A 19161-nucleotide genomic window follows, 5' to 3' on the forward strand; every position below is an offset into this window, starting at 1 on the left:
GTTTTAAAGATTGAGAACCACGAGTCAATATCACTATGATGTCTTAGGACATGTCTTGACTATTGATTAGAAAATCACCCATATAAACTGTTTTGTCTTAAAGATTTGTCAGTAAGAAAGTCTATACGACTTGGCACCATACATATAAAGCAGATTTAATGACCAAGTCAACAGACTAAAAAGCACATCTCAGAACCATTAAAGGTTTTTTGGAACATACCTACCTACCTCCACCCCCGCCATAATAGAACCCCTTCTTTCTCTTATAGGGGTAAGGGAACACACCAACATTGTCTTATTCTGTGTTTTAAATAGTCTAAAGAAATTATAAAGACACAGACTGGGCTATATCAAGGTGGAAGTATTGTTTGACCTGTTTTCTTAGCTCGATACTTGAGGCTTTCTAAATAGCTGTTGAAGTAAAAATCAGAGACTGTTTCGGGTCTTGAGCATTGAGGAAGACAAGGGTAACATTTACTGAGCCCCTACTCTGAGCCAGATACTGTGCTAGTTCCTGTCTGCCTTTCTGTTGTGAATATGGAATTCCCATGACCACCCTTGAAATTTGATTTCTAATACAGTAAAGGAGAAAGCTGAGGTTGATAAAGATCGTGACTTGCCTTGGATCTCTTGGTTAGTAGACGGTAAAATTGGGATTTGAACCTTACATGAATTTCCCCTGACACTTAGAGGAAAATAGAATAAATGTCCCATAATCTTGTATTTTAAAAGATGGACAACTCTCAATTTAAAAAAGACCATAACAAAAAGATGGACAAGTAACAAAGCCCCAGTTGCCTTCTTCTTCCTAACCTTCCCCTTTCACCTCAAAAGAGATTTCAGGGTTTCCCTGGTGGTGCAGTGGTTGAGAGTCCTCCTGCCGATGCAGGGTACATGGGTTCGTGCCCCGGTCCGGGAAGATCCCACATGCCATGGAGCGGCTGGGCCCGTGAGCCATGGCCGCTGAGCCTGCGTGTCCGGAGCCTGTGCTCTGCAACGGGAGAGGCCACAACAGTGAGAGACCCGCGTACCACAAAAAAAAAAAAAAGAGATTTCAGAATGAATGGTATGTGGATGAAAGACACTTGGATGTCAGTTAGAGTGTACTTATATCTCTTTGTTGAAGGAACCTTTTAGACATTGTTGCCATATATTTCAGTAGCTGAACATTTCTTTCCTGGGTATTTTTAGGTTCCTTTCCGGCAAAATTAATTAGTGTCATAGATCAAGCATATGCTTTGAAGTCTGATAAAAATGTAAGAAAAAATCCAAAGAGGTCTCTAAGTCTCTCTCCAGTAACCTGAAAGAAGACATTTTAGAACCACCAAGCTACTGTCACTTTGATCAGTTGGCATTTCCTGTTTGTTCTCTTAAGTCTTAAGAATGCTAACTCATTCAGATAATACTCTGTACACTTCCCAAGGGTATCAGGAGGCCCTTTAGTTTTGCTTGTTCATCTCATTTTCTGGCTTCAGAGAATGTGGTAGATATTTGGAAATGAGGACAGGTTCTGGTGGATGTAGTTCAGTGATGTTTGTAGAGGCTAGAGGGACTAGAGTCCTCCTCTCTCCATTATAGGACCAGACCTGAGGCTTAACCACAGTTATTTGTTCATTAGCAACTGCAGTCACTTTGCAGATACAGCCTTCACTTCCATAGGTCAACTCCTGAAGGTCCCCAGAATGCCTATTTCTAAACACCCTTAACAGTTAGGCCTTTGCCTGTTGGCAGAGTGTTGGTGAGAAGCACTTGGCCTGACTTCTGGGCAGCACAGTCCTACTTAAGGCCACTTAGAAGTCTCAGTTTGGCAGCCTTTCCTTCACATTTACTTCTTTGGGAAGCTCTGTCAAAAAAGCTGTTGGGAGAGGTCATGATTCTAATATAATCTGATGTGCTATTTTTTCTCCTCCTCCTGTAGCCCCCCGTCCCCAGAAGAACTGGTTAATCCAGAGGTAGATTAATAAAGGATCTTAGTTTCCAAGAACCAGGATCCTAGGAACACAGAGACCAGAAGGATATCAACAGTTTCCCAGTGCCTGAGAACATATCAGCTTTCATTGATGGGAGGGAACTGGTTGTCACACCTTGCCCCCCACCAAGATAAACTGGGGGTCTGTCCTTGTCATGCTGTGGGCCAGTTCATTCCAGGAGCTTGCATTGTTAGGACCTCACTCAGGATGGGGTTGATCCAGGAGACTCAGTGCCTTCACACGAGGGTGATTCATTTTGATTATCCTAGCCCAACTTTTAATGCCCAGCTCACTCCCCCATATTTTCATTATCTAGTGTGCCTCCCCTGTGCCATACAGCCCTGGGAGGCAAACCAATTCACAGGGTAGCAGTCTATCTTCCATAACTTGAATTTCAGTATCCAGCTATAGTCCAGAGAGGGATGTAAGTGGATTTTGGATTTTTCTACATGTCTGTTGCCCAGTATCCCCACAGTTAACTTAGGGTTTATTTGGTCAAGATACTCAGATTGTGGTCTCTAAATACTGTCTCCCACTGAAAGGAACCAGAGTTCCCTAGAGAAGTGTCTGATTCCAACTGGGTATGCAAAATGAGCCTGGAACATCTTGCCAAACCAGAAACAAGGAAGCTATTGAGACTACAGGGTCACATAAAAGGTTCAGGAGCCAACCTGAAGAGGCTCGTTCTGAGCATCAATAAAAGTAGTAACGTATTAGTAGATCAAAATCCTTAAAATATGTTGAAAAACATGAGTTCATAATTATACTAAGCAAACAAACAAAGAAACCCCCTCTGGTCAACACTAAGAATTCTGGGTAACCAAGTCATTATTTGGAGAATGATACAGGGAATGGATCTTACCTTTGCTATACAAACTGAACCTCAAGACAACCAAATCGTTGGTTATGGGAAATTTCTTTTTATAGAAATATTCCAACCAATAAATGGAGAAAGAAAGAATTACAAAAGCACCATTTGGCAAGCCATAATAAAACAATACACTTAGACAATGATCATGAGTAACTGCTAACATCACAAAAAAGAGACAGACAGCCACTGTTTCCTGATTCCAGACCCCTGGGCAGTACCTCGGTGAAATACTCTTGCAAAAAAGAAATTTGAATCTGATCAGCCTCTAGAGCAGAAGTTGGCAAACTTCCTGCGAAGGGCCAGGTAGTAAATGTTTCCTGGCTTTGCAGTCCAACTGGGCAGCTGTCTGTTCAACTCGCTGTAGGAGCCTGAATGCAGCCAGAGACAAAACAAAAAGTGTGGCCAGATCTGGCCCAGGAGTTTGCAGACTGCTGTTCTAGGTCTAACTACCAGTTTACAGGAAGTAAGGAAGACAGATGAGCTTGTTAAACAGCATCTCATGAGAGCAATTAGCAAAATCTAGACTGGGAAACTCTATAGGACAAATAAGCTGGTTTCTTCAGTAAAAATGTTCCAAGGAAAAAGTTAAAAATAAAGCAACTAGGGGAAGATTTTTTAAAAGACAAGAGACATATTAACCAGTTGCAATGTTTGGAGCTTATTTAAATCCTGATTCAAATAAACTGTAAAATAGAAGGCAATCAGGAAAATTTGGACACTGACTAGATATTTAACATAATAAAGAGTTATTAATTTTTGAATGGGATAATGATATTATGTGTGTGTGTATTCCTTAGGTTTAGAGTATATACTGAAAATATTTTGAATTATATGCTATCTAGAATTTGCTTCAAAATAATCTTTGATTCTGAAAGAAATAAAATAAGGCACAAGTTGATAATTATTTTTTCTGGATGTTGGGTATTGAGGGTTTATCTTGCATATATTTGAAAACATTTATGACATAAACAATTTTAAATATATACATTTTACAAAATATATCACTTTAAACATTTTTTAGAGAAGAAGAAGGGATGGAGTGTTTTCTGTTAGGCACTCCTGGATCCTCCTAAAACTGGTGGGGATTATCTGGCTAAGAGTTGGCGCCAGAAGAGTCTTTCCAGTGTTTTTTTCCCAAAAACTGTTTTTATACATCTTATTTGTTATTCTAAATAGACTCGACAGATATCATATTATTTATCATTTGAGCTGACAGATATCATATTATTTATCATTTGCTCATGTGTTATATGTAACAGACATTTTGTTTTGTAAAAAAAGAATTTATAAGGTTGAAAATAAGCTTCATCTTTTGTGACCAACTATACTAGGCTCCAATTGTTTAATCGATGAGTGTTTGTTCAGTGCAGGAGTCTGGCCACAAGTGCTTTTCACAGCCTGGGGAGGTAATGTGAGTGATGGCAACTGGTGGGGAGCAGAGGGGACATGTAGGAAAGCAGGCGCTCAGCTCCTGGGGCAGTTGCTATGCAGGATGTCTGCCGTGGGAATGAGGGCCCTGTGTTACCAGAACACCCATTCATTTTCCTTTTTCCTGAGAAGAACTCTAAATCTAGATTGTATGTGACATTGTCTAACTTTTAGTTGCTTAAAATATTTCTACAATGCCTTGTCTTCCAAACCAAACACTTGCACAGCTGGATTAGACCTCTGATTTAGCGTCTGCCCAGTGGCTGGGCCCTAAATGAGAGCCTGTGGACACCAGGATTCTAAAGTGCCCTGGCCCTGCTTTCTATGAGCTTCCAGTCTAATTGGGAGGAAAAAAAAAAACATACTTGAAAAACAAAATGAGAGGTGTAGATAGGAAATGCTATGGGAATTCAGAGAAGGGGGTGGCTAACCCCATCTGGAGAAATTAGGGAAAGCTTCCCACAGGCCACAGAAGGAGTTGGGGGAAGCCCTGGTATTCTAGGTGGAGAGCCAGGGAGAGAAGTAATGTCATGGACATGGGCAAGAGCAAGGCCCAGCAACAGGAAACCAACCCTTTAGGAGGAGAGTCAGTGGCCCTCCATAGCCCACCCATGAAGGATGTTTCAAGACAAGATTGTGTTCTGTACAATCAGGTGAAAATAGGCAGCAAACAGTGGAAAGCATGGCACTGAAACTCAGCTGAGGATCTGAGCAGCAGATCAGAATATCATCTGTCTAGGAGTGATGGTTGAAGTCATGGGGCCTGTAGAGAGTGTGTTTCTTTAATGCCTGCCATTGGCAGGTGGTACATTTATATAGGTGGTAGGGATGCTCTCTGAGTCTGGCATTTCAAAACTACCAACCCATTGTTTATAACACTAAATCTTACTCAAAGCTCAAAGCAGCACCCAAATACTTCAAAAACATTCCCCACACTGGAAAGGAAAGGTTTGGAGTAAGAGAAACTAGAAGTCCATGGGGAAAGAGAAGCCCACATATGGAAGGATATGCCTGTGGTAATGGCTTTATTTATAGGTATATGATCTCCCTCCAAGGATGGCCTAAAGTAGAGACTTTTTCACTGTTAAGAAAAGATTATTCAAGAAATTGAAATATTATATAAATTATGATTGTCCATATTAATGCTATGTAATACATTTGAGCAACGTCTTTATTCCTTCCCTTATTTGAAAGTTTAAAGTGTAATTTCTCTTAAAAAATAAAACAGGATGTTATTATGTTCTTTCCATAGTGAGAATCTCTTCATTCTAGAGAATAAGCATTTCAAAGCCTGATAACTCCAACAGTTATTTCATGTAAAAGACTATCTATTTGGACATGAATATGTGTTAATATTAGGAATGTTATCAGCCTATAATAATGTATGGATTAATACCCACTTTCCTGGCTACTGAACTTTGGAGAGAAGTGAAAGCTTAGTCTTGGACATGTACACAAGCCAGGTGAGTTTAGACCACTGAACATTTAGCCTAGGAAACTGAGACCAAGAAGAAGTTATGCCCAGAACATAAATCAAAAATAGCTCTGATGGGGCTTCCCTGGTGACGCAGTGGTTAAGAGTCCGCCTGCTGATGCAGGGGACGCGGGTTCGTGCCCCGGTCCGGGAAGATCCCACATGCCATGGAGTGGCTGGGCCCATAAGCCATGGCCGCTGAGCCTGCGCTCCACAATGGGAGAGGCCACAACATTGAGAGGCCCGCATACTGCAAAAAAAAAAAAAAAAAAAACCTCTGATGATTCATTCAGAGATTGGTTCAAGATGGTGGAGTGTAAGGACGTGCACTCACTCCCTCTTGCGAGAGCACCAGAATCACAACTAACTTCTGAATGATCATTGACAGGAAGACACTGGAACTCAGCAAAAAAGATACCCCACATCCAAAAACAAAGGAGAAGCTGCAATGAGACGGTAGGAGGGGAGCAAGCACAATAAAATCAAATCCCATAACTGCTGGGTGGGTGACTCACAAACTGGAGAACAATTATACCACAGAAGTCCACCCACTGGAGTGAAGATTCTGAGCCCCACCTGGGGGTCCGGCAACAGGAGGAGGAAGTCCCAGAGAACCAGACTTGAAGGCTAGCGGGATTTGATTGCAGGACTTTGATAGGACTGGGGGAAACAGAGACACTCCTGGAGGGCACACTAAAAGTAGTGTGCACATCAGGACCCAGGGGAAGGAGCAGTGACCCCAAAGGAGACTGAACCAGACCTACCTACCAGTGTTGGAGGGTCTCCTGCAGAGGTGGGGGGCAGCTGTGGCTCACCGCAGGGACAAGGACATGGGCAGCAGAAGTGCTGGGAAGTACTCCTTGGCATGAGCCCTCCCAGAGTCCACCATTAGCCCCACCAAAGAGCCTGTAGCCTCCGGTGTTGGGTTACCTCAAGCCAAACAACCAACAGGGAGGGAACTCAGCCCCACCCATCAGCAGACAAGCAGATTAAAATTTTACTGAGCTCTGCCCACCAGAGCAATACCCAGCTCTACCCACCACCATTCCCTCCCATCAGGAAGCCTGCACAAGATAGCCTCATCCACCAGAGGGCAGACAGCAGAAGCAAGAAGAAATACAGTCCTTCAGGCTGTGGAACGAAAACCACATTTACAGAAAGATAGACAAAATAAAAAGGCAGAGGACTATGTACCAAATAAAGGAACAAGATAACACCCCAGAAAAACAACTAAATGAAGTGGAGATAGGCAACCTTCCAGAAAAAGAATTCATAATAATGATAGTGAAGATGATCCAGGACCTCAGAAAAAAAATGGAGGCAAAGATCGAGAAGATGCAAGAAATGTTTAACAAAGACCTAGAAGAACTAAAGAACAAACACCTAGAAGAATAAAAGAACAAAGAAACAGAGATGAACCATACAATAACTGAAATGAAAAATAAACGAGAAGGAATCAATAGCAGAGCAACTGAGGCAGAAGAACAGATAAGTGACCTGGAAGACAGAGTGGTGGAATTCCCTGCCACGGAACAGAATAAAGAAAAAAGAATGAAAAGAAGACAGCCTAAGAGATGTCTGGGACAACATTAAATGCACCACCATTTGCATTATAGGGGTCCCAGAAGAAGAGAGAGAAAGGACCCGAGAAAATATTTGAAGAGATTATAGTCAAAAACTTCCTTAACATCAGAAAGGAAGTAGCCACCCAAGTCCAGGAAGCACAGTCCCAGGCAGGATAAACCCAAGGAGAAACATGCTGAGATACATAGTAATCAAATTGACAAAAATTAAAGACAAAGAAAAATTATTGAAAGCAGTAAAGGAAAAATGACAAATAACATACAAGGGAACTCCTGTAAGGTTAACAGCTGATTTTTCAGCAGAAGGGAGTGGCATGACATACTTAGAGTGATGAAAGGGAAGAACCTGCAACCAAGATTACTCTACCCAGCAAGGATCTCATTCAGATTTGACGTAGAAATAAAAAGCTTTATAGACAAGCAGAATCTAAGAGAATTCAGTACCACCAAACCAGCTCTACAACAAATGCTAAAGGAACTTCTCTAAGTGGGAAACACAAGAGAAGAAAAAGACCTACAGAAAAAAACCCAAAACAATTAAGAAAATGGTCATAGGAACATACATATCGATAATTACCTTAAATGTGAATGGATTAAATGCTCCAACCAAAAGACACAGGCTCGCTGAATGGATACAAAAACAAGACCCATATATATGCTGTCTACAAGAGACCCACTTCAGACCAAGGGACAAATACAGACTGAAAGTGAGGGAATGGAAAAAGATATTCCATGCAAACAGAAATCAAAAGAAAGCTGGAGTAGCAATACTCATATCAATAAAACAGACTTTAAAATAAAGAACGTTACAACAGAAGGAAGGACACTACATAATGATCAAGGGAACAATCCAAGAAGAAGATATAACAATTATAAATGTATATGTATATATGCACCCAACATAGGAGCACCTCAATACATAAGGCAAATGCTAACAGCTATAAAAGAGGAAATCAACAGTAAGACAGTAACACTGGGGGACTGTAACACCTCACTTACACTAATGGACAGATCATTCAGACAGAAAATTAATAAGGAAACACAAGCTTTAAATGACACAATAGACCAGATAGATTTAATTGATATTTATAGGACATTCCATCTGAAAACAGCAGATTACACTTTCTTCTCAAGTGCACATGGAACATTCTCCAGGATAGACCACATCTTGGGTCACAAATCAAGCCTTGGTAAATTTAAGAAAATTGAAATCATATCAAGCATCTTTTCAGACCACAATACTATGAGATTAGAAATAAGTTACAGGGGAAAAATGTAAAAAACCACAAATACATGGAGACTAAACAATACATTACTAAATAACCAAAAGATCACTGAAGAAATCAAACAGGAAATCAAAAAATACCTGGAGATGAATGACAATGAAAACATGACAATCCAAAACCTATGGGATGCAGCAAAAGCAGTTCTAAGAGGCAAGTTTATAGCAATACAATCCTACCTCAAGAAACAAGAAAAATCTCAAATAAACAATCTAACCTTACACCTAAAGGAACTAGAGAAAGAACAAACAAAACACAAAGTTAGTAGAAGGAAAGAAATCATAAATATCAGAGCAGAAATAAATGAAATAGAAACAAAGAAAACAATAAAAGATCAACATAACTAAAAGCTGGTTCTTTGAGAAGATAAACAAAATTGATAAACCTTTAACCAGACTCATCACAAAAAAGAGGGAGAGCACTCAAATCAGTAAAATGATAAAGGAAAAGGGAGAAGTTACAACAGACACTGCAGAAATACAAAGCATCCTAAGAGACCTACAGCAAGCAACTCTATGCCAATAAAATGGACAACCTGAAAGAAATGGACAAATTATTAGAAAGGTATAACCTTCCAAGACTGAACCAGGAAGAAACAGAAAACATGAACAGACCAATCACAAGTAATGAAATTGATACTGTGATTAAAAATCTTCCTACAAACAAAAGTCCAGGACCAGATGGCTTCACAGGTGAATACTATCAAACTTTTAGAGAAAAGCTAACACCCATCCTTCTCAAACTCTTCCAAAAAATTGCAGAGGAAGGAACACTCCCAAACACATTCTACAAGGCCACCATCACCCTGATACCAAAACCAGAAAAAGACACTGCCAAAAAAGAAAATTATAGACCATTATCAATGATGAATATAGTTGCAAAATTCCTCAACAAAATACTAGCAAACAGAATCCAACAACACATTAAAAGGATCATACGCCATGATCAAGTGGGATTTATCCCAGCGATGTGAGGATTCTTCAATATATGCAAATCAATCAATGTGATGCACCATATGAACAAACTGAAGAATAAAAACCATATGATCATCTCAATAGATGCAGAAAAAGCTTTGGACAAAATTCAACACCCATTTATGATAAAAACTCTCCAGAAAGTGGGCATAGAGGGAACCTACCTTAACATAATAAAGGTTATACATGACAAACAAAGGAAACTATAAACAAGATGAAAAGACAACCCTCAGAAAATATTTGCAAAGAAATCAAGTACAAAGGATTAATCTCCAAAATATATAAACAGCTCATGCAGCTCAGTGTTAAAAAAAAAAAAACAACCCAATCAAAATATGGGCAGAAGACCTAAATAGATATTTCTCCCAAGAAGACATACAGATGGCCAAGAGGCACATGAAAAGCTGCTCAACATCACTAATTATTAGAGAAATGCAAATCAAAACTATGAGGAATCACCTCACACTGATCAGAATGGGCATCATCAGAAAATGTACAAACAATAAATACTGGGGAGGGTGTGGAGAAAAAGAAACCCTCTTCCACTGTTGGTGGGAATGTAAATTGATACAGCCACTATGGAGAACAGTATGGAGGTTCCTTAAAAAACTAAAAATAGAATTACCAGACTTCCCTGGTGATGCAGTGGTTAAGAATCCTCCTGCCAATGCAGGGGACACGGGTTTGAGCCCTGGTCTGAGAAGATCCCATATGCCGCGGAGCAATTATGCCCGTGCGCCAGAACTACTGAGCCTGCACTCTAGAGCCCACGAGCCACAACTACTGAGCCCACGTGCCACAACTACTGAAGCCCGTGTGCCTAGGGCCCTTGCTCTGCAACAAGAGAAGCTACTGCAATAAGAAGCCCATGCACCGCAACGAGGAGTAGCCCCTGCTCACCACAACTAGAGAAAGCCCATGTGCAGCAATGAAGACCCAATGGAGCCAAAAATAAAATAAATAAATAAATAATTTTAAAAAGTAAATAAGATAAAAATAGAATTACCATATGAGCCAGCAATCCCACTACTGGTCATATACCCAGAGAAAGCCATAATTCAAAAAGACACATGCACCCCAATGTTCATTGCAGCACTGTTTACAATAGCCAGGTCATGGAAGCAACATAAATGCCCATTGATAGATGAATGGATAAAGAAGATGTGGTACATATATACAATGGAATATTACTCTGTCATAAAAAGAACAAAATTAGGTCATTTGCAGAGACGTGGATGGACCTAGAGACTGTTATACAGAGTGACGTAATTCAGAAAGAAAAAAACAAATATCGTATATTAACACATATATGTGGAGTTTAGAAAAATGGTACAGATGAACCGTTTTGCAGGGCAGAAGTTGAGACACAGATGTAGAGAACAAACATATGGACACCAAGGGGGGAAAGCCACGGGGGTGGGGGTGGGGGTGGGGATGAACTGGGAGATTGGGATTGACATGTATACACTAATATGTATAAAATAGACAACTAATAAGAACCTGCTGTATAAATAAATAAATAAATAAATAAATAAAATTCAAAAGAATTTAAAGAAAGAAAAACTGCTCTGATTTCGAGTTCTGCACAGCCCGTGACACTGTCCCAATGCACTGTTATGAAACTACACACAGACATCTCACAAAAACTTCCCAAATCCAAGGAGCTAAGCAAAACACCCCTGGCAGCCTTCCCGCACTTTATAATGAAACTGTTCTTTTAGCAAAAAATTCACAACCAAGAAAAATTCTGCTAAATAAGGTGTGTATTTATTTGGGAGACTGTCTTTGCTGATTCCAAGACCTTGGAACTTAGCTTTCTCTCGTTACCGTTGTTTTCTACCCGTTTTACAATCTCTACATAAGTCTATAGTATGTGGGTGAATCAACTTTAAGCTATTAGAGGCAAAAGCAATGAGTATGGAGATTCAAACATTTATTGAGTATGCAGATTGAAACATTTATTCAAATATTTGCTGATCCAGGAGGATTTCTTTGGGAAGCTTGGGGAGAATAGCTTATGGCATACTGAAGGCAGATTCCAGAAGCCATGGTAATGCAAGGGTCAACAGTTCAGATTGAAGAAGTTGGTGCCAGTCACCGAATTTGGCCATTTGTGACAAAGAAGGTACAAATTGTTTTATACTTATGATGGTTTTGTGGTATATTAAATGTTAAAGAGGAAGTTTATTTCCAGAAAGAAAGAAGCGGGGGAGCGGACACAATGTCTAATTTTTAGACCAAATGAGTAGAACTTCCATTCAGGATTTGGAAGCGCTCCATTATCCAACAGGCTGAAAGTAACTCAGGGGATTGTCATGGTATTAGAGACAGTCCAAGGTGCCAAAGTCAAAACAGGCCACTCTGGCCATAGGAAAGCCCCAAGTGGGAGTGTATGTAGGTCACTTACATGTTTTGCATTTAGACAGGCTGCGTTTATACAATCATTTTACAATTAAGCGCTGGATAAGTTCTGAATGTTCTAACTTTTTTGTAATGTGCTTTTTTCCCAACATATAAGAAAATTGCACCATCACCTTGAACGATGGCCTTAATGGTTCACCTTGGGGCCCTGAGTGTTTGGTAGGGCGCCGGCGGGGAGCTCTGCCTCTGATGACAGCCCTCTTCCCACCCCAGTGAATGTCACTCTGCTTGAGAAGTGTTTGGAGCTAAGAGTGAGCGAGGCTCAGGACTAAATTAGTCACACTCAGTAAACATTATTTTGATGCAATGAAAAAGAATGAACAAAAATAGAAAGTGTATCAGCCATCAGGCTTAATCCCACACATATTTACTGAACATCTACTTGGGTGGGAAGAGGACAAGTACGTAGAGAGGAAGGCAAGGGAACACACGTGCCGTTTTGCCCAATGCTGTCCTGGTGCCCTTTCTTTCCCTGGAGCACATGGACGTTGTTTCCCCTCGCTCCAGGCCTCCTCTCTAAAAGGCTCCCCTCTTTCTTGTTTTCTGCAGACACCCCCAACTTCCCCCATGTAAATGCACATAACAGGAGGACAAATTGTTTCCCGGGGAAACTTGTGCTGATCAGAACCTCGGGTCTATAAGGGGGGAACCAAATTAGCCACATCTCAAATTCTGCTTTTGTTTTACCAGCTGCTGCTTCTAAGTTCTTATTTAATGAAAGTATTTGCTTTTCCATAAACACATGTAAATTTCCTACCTCTTGCTTGTCACAGCCAAAGAAAGCTCAGTAAGTGGTAATCAAGGAAGAAAGCCTATTTCAAAAAAAATCACTGTAATTGAGAATATCAGTGTAAACAACGCCATCTTCACAGTTGACAAATTTGCCAATTATTCTGCCCTCTTGTAGATTTAAGGGTGTCACTTAAGTTTATTTTCATTAACAATTCATTAATTAAGAAAGTTATATATATGGTAAAAAAAAGAAAGCGTGTAGTTATAAGATAATCACAGCAACCCAAGGGATTCACTCCCTCATTTCTAACTCTCCAGTGCCTTCTTTCTTTTTTTTTTCTTAATTTATTTGATCGCACTGGGTCTTAGTTGCAGCTCACCAGCTCCTCAGTTGCAGCACGTGGACTCCTTAGTTTTGATTCGTGGGCTCCTTAGTTGTGGCTTACCAGCTCCTTAGTTGCGGCACGCAGCCTCCTGAGTTGTGGCATGCGAACTCTTAGTTGGGGCATGCATCTGGGATCTAGTTCCCTGACCAGGGATCGAACCCGGGCCCCCTGCATCGGGAGCGCGGAGTCTTAACCACTGCACCGGCGGGGAGCTCCCTCCAGTGGTTTCTCATGACCCCTAGAATGAAATGCAACAGCCATACCTGGTGTGACAGGCCCTTCAGGATCTGGCCCCTTTTTCTTCACCTCCTCCCCAACCTCTCCCCTTCACGTCCCTTACATCGCTGGCACACCAACCTCCAACAATCCACCTTGGTTCCCACCTCAGGGGCTCCGCCCTGCCGTCCTTCTGCCTGGCACATCCTTCCCCCCTTTCTTGTCACTCAGCTCTCGGCACGCGTGTCCCTCTGCAGAGGTGGCCTCCCTGCCTGTCCTGTCCCATGCTCTCCCACTCCATTCACTCACATCACCGTGTCTTATTGTTGTGGCCTGATCCCTCTCTGAAATGACTTTATTGCCTCCTGGTTTATTTTCTGTCTCCCCTCTAGAATATAAACTCCAGGAGGGCAGGGGTCTTGGCCATCTTACCTACATTTCTATGCTCAGCACTTAGACAAGTGCCTGGCACACAGTAGGCTCTCAGTAAATATTGGTGCGATTGGATGAAGGGTAGTAACAAAGATGAAATAATGATTAGAATTGTGTCTGGCACAGAGTTGGGACCAGCAAGTGGAAGCTTCCTTCCTCTCGCTCCCGATCCCCCTAACAAAATATATATAAAGGAAAACAATCTAATCTACACTGTTGTGTCTTGCATATATTAAAGACATTCAGTTACACTGCGTAGAGTAAATCATATCTAGCTGAGTACAAAGTAGCCTCCAAAAAAAGTATTCATTAAACGTAGAATGTAAATATTTTCTTGATTTCATTTTTCAGGTTGTCCTTGCCAGAAGGAACCATGAATTGGCATTTTCCCTTTTTCCTCGTGGCCACCGTGACATTGCCCTCTGTGTGCTCCCAGTTCAACCCCCTGTCTCTGGAGGAACTAGGTTCGGACACAGGAATCCAGGTGTTCAATCAGATTGTCAAGTCCCGGCCTCATGACAACATCATCGTTTCCCCCCACGGGATTGCGTCCGTCCTGGGGATGCTTCAGCTGGGAGCCGACGGCAGGACCAAGAAGCAGCTCACCACGGTGATGAGATACGGCGTGAATGGTGCGTGTGCCTGGGCCTGGCTGGCGGGCCTTGCAGGAGTTCCAGTCTGGAGGGCCCCAGGCTTGGTCTTTGCTTACCACACCGAGGTGCAGAGCAGCTGGGAGGGGTCTTGCTGGTGCCCCCTGGGCTTGAGGGCCAGTCTCCTCTAAGGCACAGTGGCAATGCTAGGAGTTAGGAGAGCTGGGTTCTGGTCTCCGTTCGGCAGCTGTGGGGCTTTGGGCAGTCACTTGACCCCTTGAATGCCCCTGTTTTCTCATCTCTAACAAGAAAACTTCCCATCTGCCCCCCCTCTACGTTGTACAGGGCTCAGAATGCATCATAGCTGTGAATGTACTTTTAAATCCATAATCTGGGGAGGTGGGTGGGTGTGACCATGGAGGGCAGCCCGGGGCAGCCTTATGCTGATGGAACCGCTCTGCATCTCAGTTGAGGTGGCGGACACATGAATCTCCATGGGGGGTAAAATTGCATAGAGACACACACACACACATGCACACGCACACGCATACATATGTAAAACAAGTGAATGAGCTCTGGGGACTGCACCAGTGGCAATTTTCTCGTTGTGGATCTGTACTACCATCATGCAAGATACTACCATTGGGGAAACTGGGTGAAAAGTGGAAATATACGGGACCACCTTGTATATTGTTTTGCAACTTCCCGTGATTCTATCATTATTTCAAAATAAAAAGCTATAAAGGAAGTTTGTTTAAAAGTAAGGCCCAGGGCTTCCCTGGTGGCTCAGTGGTTAAGAATCCTCCTGCCAATGTAGGGGACACGGGTTCCAGCCCTGGTCCGGGAAGATCTCACATGCCGCAGAGCAACTAAGCCCGTGCACCACAACTACTGAGCCTGTGCTCTAGAGCCCGTGAGCCACAACTACTGAGCCCGTGTGCCACAAGTACTGAAGCCCACGCGCCTGGAGCCTGCGCTCCGCAACAAGAGAAGCCCCCGCTTGCCGCAACTAGAGAAAACCTGCGTGCAGCAAGGAAGCCCCGACGGAGCCAAAAATAATAAATAAATTAAATAAATAAAATTTTTTTAAAAAGTAAGGTCCAATAGGAATGGTTTCGTTTTCTTGAAAGAAAGCCCCGTTTTAATTACCTGTTTAAGCTTAAGAGCTTACATCTCCTAGTGCTGTCACTCAGCTTTAGCTCAGGTTTCTCACCCGAGTCCCCTTCCACAGTGCTGGGCATGGGCCAGTGCTAGCCTTGGAGCCCTTCGTTGGCACCAGCCTGCGCCGTGACCTTGACAAGTTACATCTGACGTCCAGGTTTGAGTTGCTTTATTGGGAGGGAGGATGTTTTCCCACCCACATTCCTCCATTCCCACTGGCCATAAAGTTCTAGGAATCTTGACCACGTTGACTCCTTTGCTGGGAGAGGAGGAGAGATGGGGGTTTGTGTACTTCAGGGCTCCCCTTGGCACCCCAGTTTGATCCTTCTCAGTGTAGCCCACGGGGGCTGCCAGCACGAGATGCCCACCCGCCCCGCTCTGTTTACAGGGCATTAAACTTTTGCATGAGTTTGCAGTTTGTTCACCTGTTGGAAGCACTGGGGGACTAAATATTTAGAACACACCGTTATGCCCTTGCTTGGAAGCCCACAGAACCCTTGGTGATTTATAACTTCATAGTGAATCACCCACGGGCTCCTGGCCTCTCCCAGCGCCCTCCAGGCCCTGTCGGCCAGCACCGTTCCAAAAGAGCAACTGGATTGTCGTTGTGTATCTTCCCGCTGAGCCACATTCATTTTAACCAGTGTTTCTAAAGTTTTGACAATATTGGTCTGTTGGCAACTTCCCCCAAACCCCACCTCTTCTTCCTCCAAAATCACTAGCAGTCGAGTTGTGGAATGACTTCAGTTCACATGACAGACTCTTCGGGGGAGCCCGGGTGGGTTTTCAGGTCCTGGTTTGGGCTCGGCCTCTGAGAACTCAAGAAAGCAGCACTCTGGTTGAGGGCAGAGGCAGGACAGTCTGGGGCACAGGAGGAGGGTCTGCCCTGATCTTTTCTGGGCAGGAGACTGGGGACCGTGGAGGAGGTGAAAGGGACAAAGTGCCGGGATTGGGCTCTGAAGTCTGCTGGTCCCTTCGTTGTGCAACGTGCCTGCCCCCTCCTACTGGGCCTGCCCCACAGAACCCGTGAGGGGTGTAGTCTCCAGAGGCCTCACAAAGGGCCAAACCTTTGGGGCTCTTACCTGCCATTATTTAAGAACGACAGAAATAAAGACACAGACCTACTAGAGAATGGAGTTGAGGATATGGGGAGGGGGAAGGGTAGGCTGGGACAAAGTGAGAGAGTGGCATGGACATATATACACTACCAAACATAAAATAGATAGCTAGTGGGAAGCAGCCGCATAGCACAGGGAGATCAACTCGGTGCTTTGTGACCACCTAGAGGGGTGGGATAGGGAGGGTGGGAGGGAGGGAGACGCAAGAGGGAAGAGATATGGGAACATATGTATATGTATAATTGATTCACTTTGTTATAAAGCAGAAACTAACACACCACTGTAACGCAATTATACTCCAATAAAGATGGAAAAAAAAAAAAGAATGACAGGTCAGCTCTCCAGGGGATTGTCAAGGTGACTCTGCCGGTTGTTTTAGGACAGTGTCATTTTGAAAGGACCCCAAGCAAGTAAGACAGATCTGTAATTTGAGCTCTCTGTAAGAACGCATTTCATCCTTTACAACTTATTTCCCTCTTTTCCATGCTCTGAAACTAAATGGAGCATGTATGAATAGCCTGCGTAAAATAAAGCTTACATTGCCATTAACCGAATTCCCTTACTTTGTGAGCTTCATATCAAGTAAAAATCACCTTGTTCTTGGATGGTGGCACATGGCCATTTTTTATAGTCTTTCGGATGCTCAACTTTATACCTTTTTTTCCCCAAAATAGAGAAAAATCGTGTTGTGGAATCTTTGGCAAGAAAGGAAATAGCGCTGAAGATTGTTAAGAAAGAGAGACGCATTAGGAAAAGTCCTTTGGTTTATTCCCCCGTGGCTACGTAACTGAAGAGCTTTCCGGTTTCCCTATTGACCTGGTGCCAGGAAAGCCTTCCAGGAGAGCCAGGTCTACTTGGGGAAGTTGTGGAGAAGGCCTGGAAGTTGCCTGCTTTGAGGCTGGAAGTGCAATTGATCTTTAGGGGCTATTAATAGTTATACTTCATTCTACGCCCTCCCTTTTCTTAACAGAAGGCCACTGAGAAAGCAGATGATTTCGTCTCTTGCTACTCATACTAGTTTTGTTTATACTGTTCTTATTTGTCATAATATAGAAGATATTAAAAAAAATAATAACCTTCCTAGATTCTTGCGGAAATATTGCTGCATTTTCTCCTTTCTCCTTCAGGAGTCGGTAAAGTGTTAAAGAAGATCAACAAGGCCATCGTCTCCAAGAAGAATAAAGATATTGTGACGGTGGCCAATGCCGTGTTTGTGAAGAATGGCTTTAAGATGGAAGTGCCTTTCGTCACGAGGAACAAAGACGTGTTTCAGTGTGAGGTCCGGAACGCGAACTTCGAAGACCCCGCCTCCGCCTGTGACTCCATCAACGTGTGGGTTAGGAACGAGACCAGGGGTGAGTGGCCACGGTTCCCGGGAATGAGCGGGCGTCATTTTCCACCTTGTGAATGAAAGCCGAGTTCGGCTCTGAGACCCTCACCGGGGCCTGCATGTCCAGTGGCCCTTCTGTTGTGAAAAGCCTGGACCCACTGACTGCTCCTCCCTTTCTCTCTCAGAGCCCCAGGGCTCAGTCCGCCTTCCTACCCTTTTCCTGCCGCCATCACCTGTGGCCCCTGGGGACTTGTCTCCCTGTGGCTCTCGGGCAGCAGGGCGGAATACCGCTCTGCAGACTCTCTTCTTTCTTCGCAGCATCTCATCTCCGGAGTCCCTGCCCACAGGCCCTTGTTTGTTTCAAAGGTTTTAGTGCTCATTCCTTCCTACTCTGAATCCACATTCCCTTTGCCCAGAATGTGCTTCTCAGCCTTTAAGATTTGGGATTGAGCTCTCCCCACACCTTCCTTGCCACTTTCTTTGTACATTGAAGTATAATTTATGTACAATATTATGTAAGGTACAGGTGTACAATGCAGTGATTCACAGTTTTTAAAGGTTATACTCCATTTATAGTTATTAGAGAATACTGGCTATATTCCCTGTGTTATACAATACATTCTTTTTTTTTTTTTTTTTTTTTTTTTTTTTTTTTGCAGTATGCGGGCCTCTCACTGTTGTGGCCTCTCCGCTCCGGACGCGCAGGCTCAGTGACCATGGCTCGCAGGTCCAGCCGCTCCGCGGCATGTGGGATCTTCCCAGACCAGGGCACGAACCCGTGTCCCCTGCATCGGCAGGCGGACTCTCAACCACTGCACCACTAGGGAAGCCCTACAATACATTCTTGTAGCTTGTTTTTTTTTTTTTGCGGTACGCGGGCCTCTCACTGTTGTGGCCTCTCCTATTGCAGAGCACAGGCTCCAGACGTGCAGGCTTAGCGACCATGGCTCACGGGCCCAGCCGCTCCGCGGCATGTGGGATCTTCCCAGACCGGGGCGCGAACCCGTGTCCCTTGCATCAGCAGGCAGACTGCGCCACCAGGGAAGCCCTTGTAGCATGTTTTATATATAATAGTTTGTTCCTCTTAACCCCCTGCCCCTATGATGCCCCTCCCCCTTCCCTCTCCCCTCCCCTTCCTCGCTTCTTGCTTCTGTCGTCCCAGGAAGTAGGTGCCCCCTCCGGTTATGATGTG

The 19161-nt window shown here is 43.4% G+C and overlaps 1 protein-coding gene across 1 annotated transcript in view; it reads left to right on the top strand.

The window, feature by feature from the left end:
* SERPINE2 (serpin family E member 2) overlaps positions 1–19161 on the top strand; it is a 75234-nt gene that overhangs the window by 31608 nt on the left and 24465 nt on the right. The window contains exons 2-3 of the mRNA XM_082631255.1: positions 14122–14402; positions 17767–17994. Of these exons, the coding sequence (XP_082487381.1) occupies positions 14144–14402; positions 17767–17994 (487 nt within the window). The 5' untranslated portion in view covers positions 14122–14143. The remainder of the gene's footprint in view (positions 1–14121; positions 14403–17766; positions 17995–19161) is intronic.

Source organism: Mesoplodon mirus (genome assembly GCF_964341445.2).
Source record: "Mesoplodon mirus genome assembly, chromosome: 8".
In the NCBI taxonomy this organism is placed as follows: domain Eukaryota; kingdom Metazoa; phylum Chordata; class Mammalia; order Artiodactyla; family Ziphiidae; genus Mesoplodon; species Mesoplodon mirus.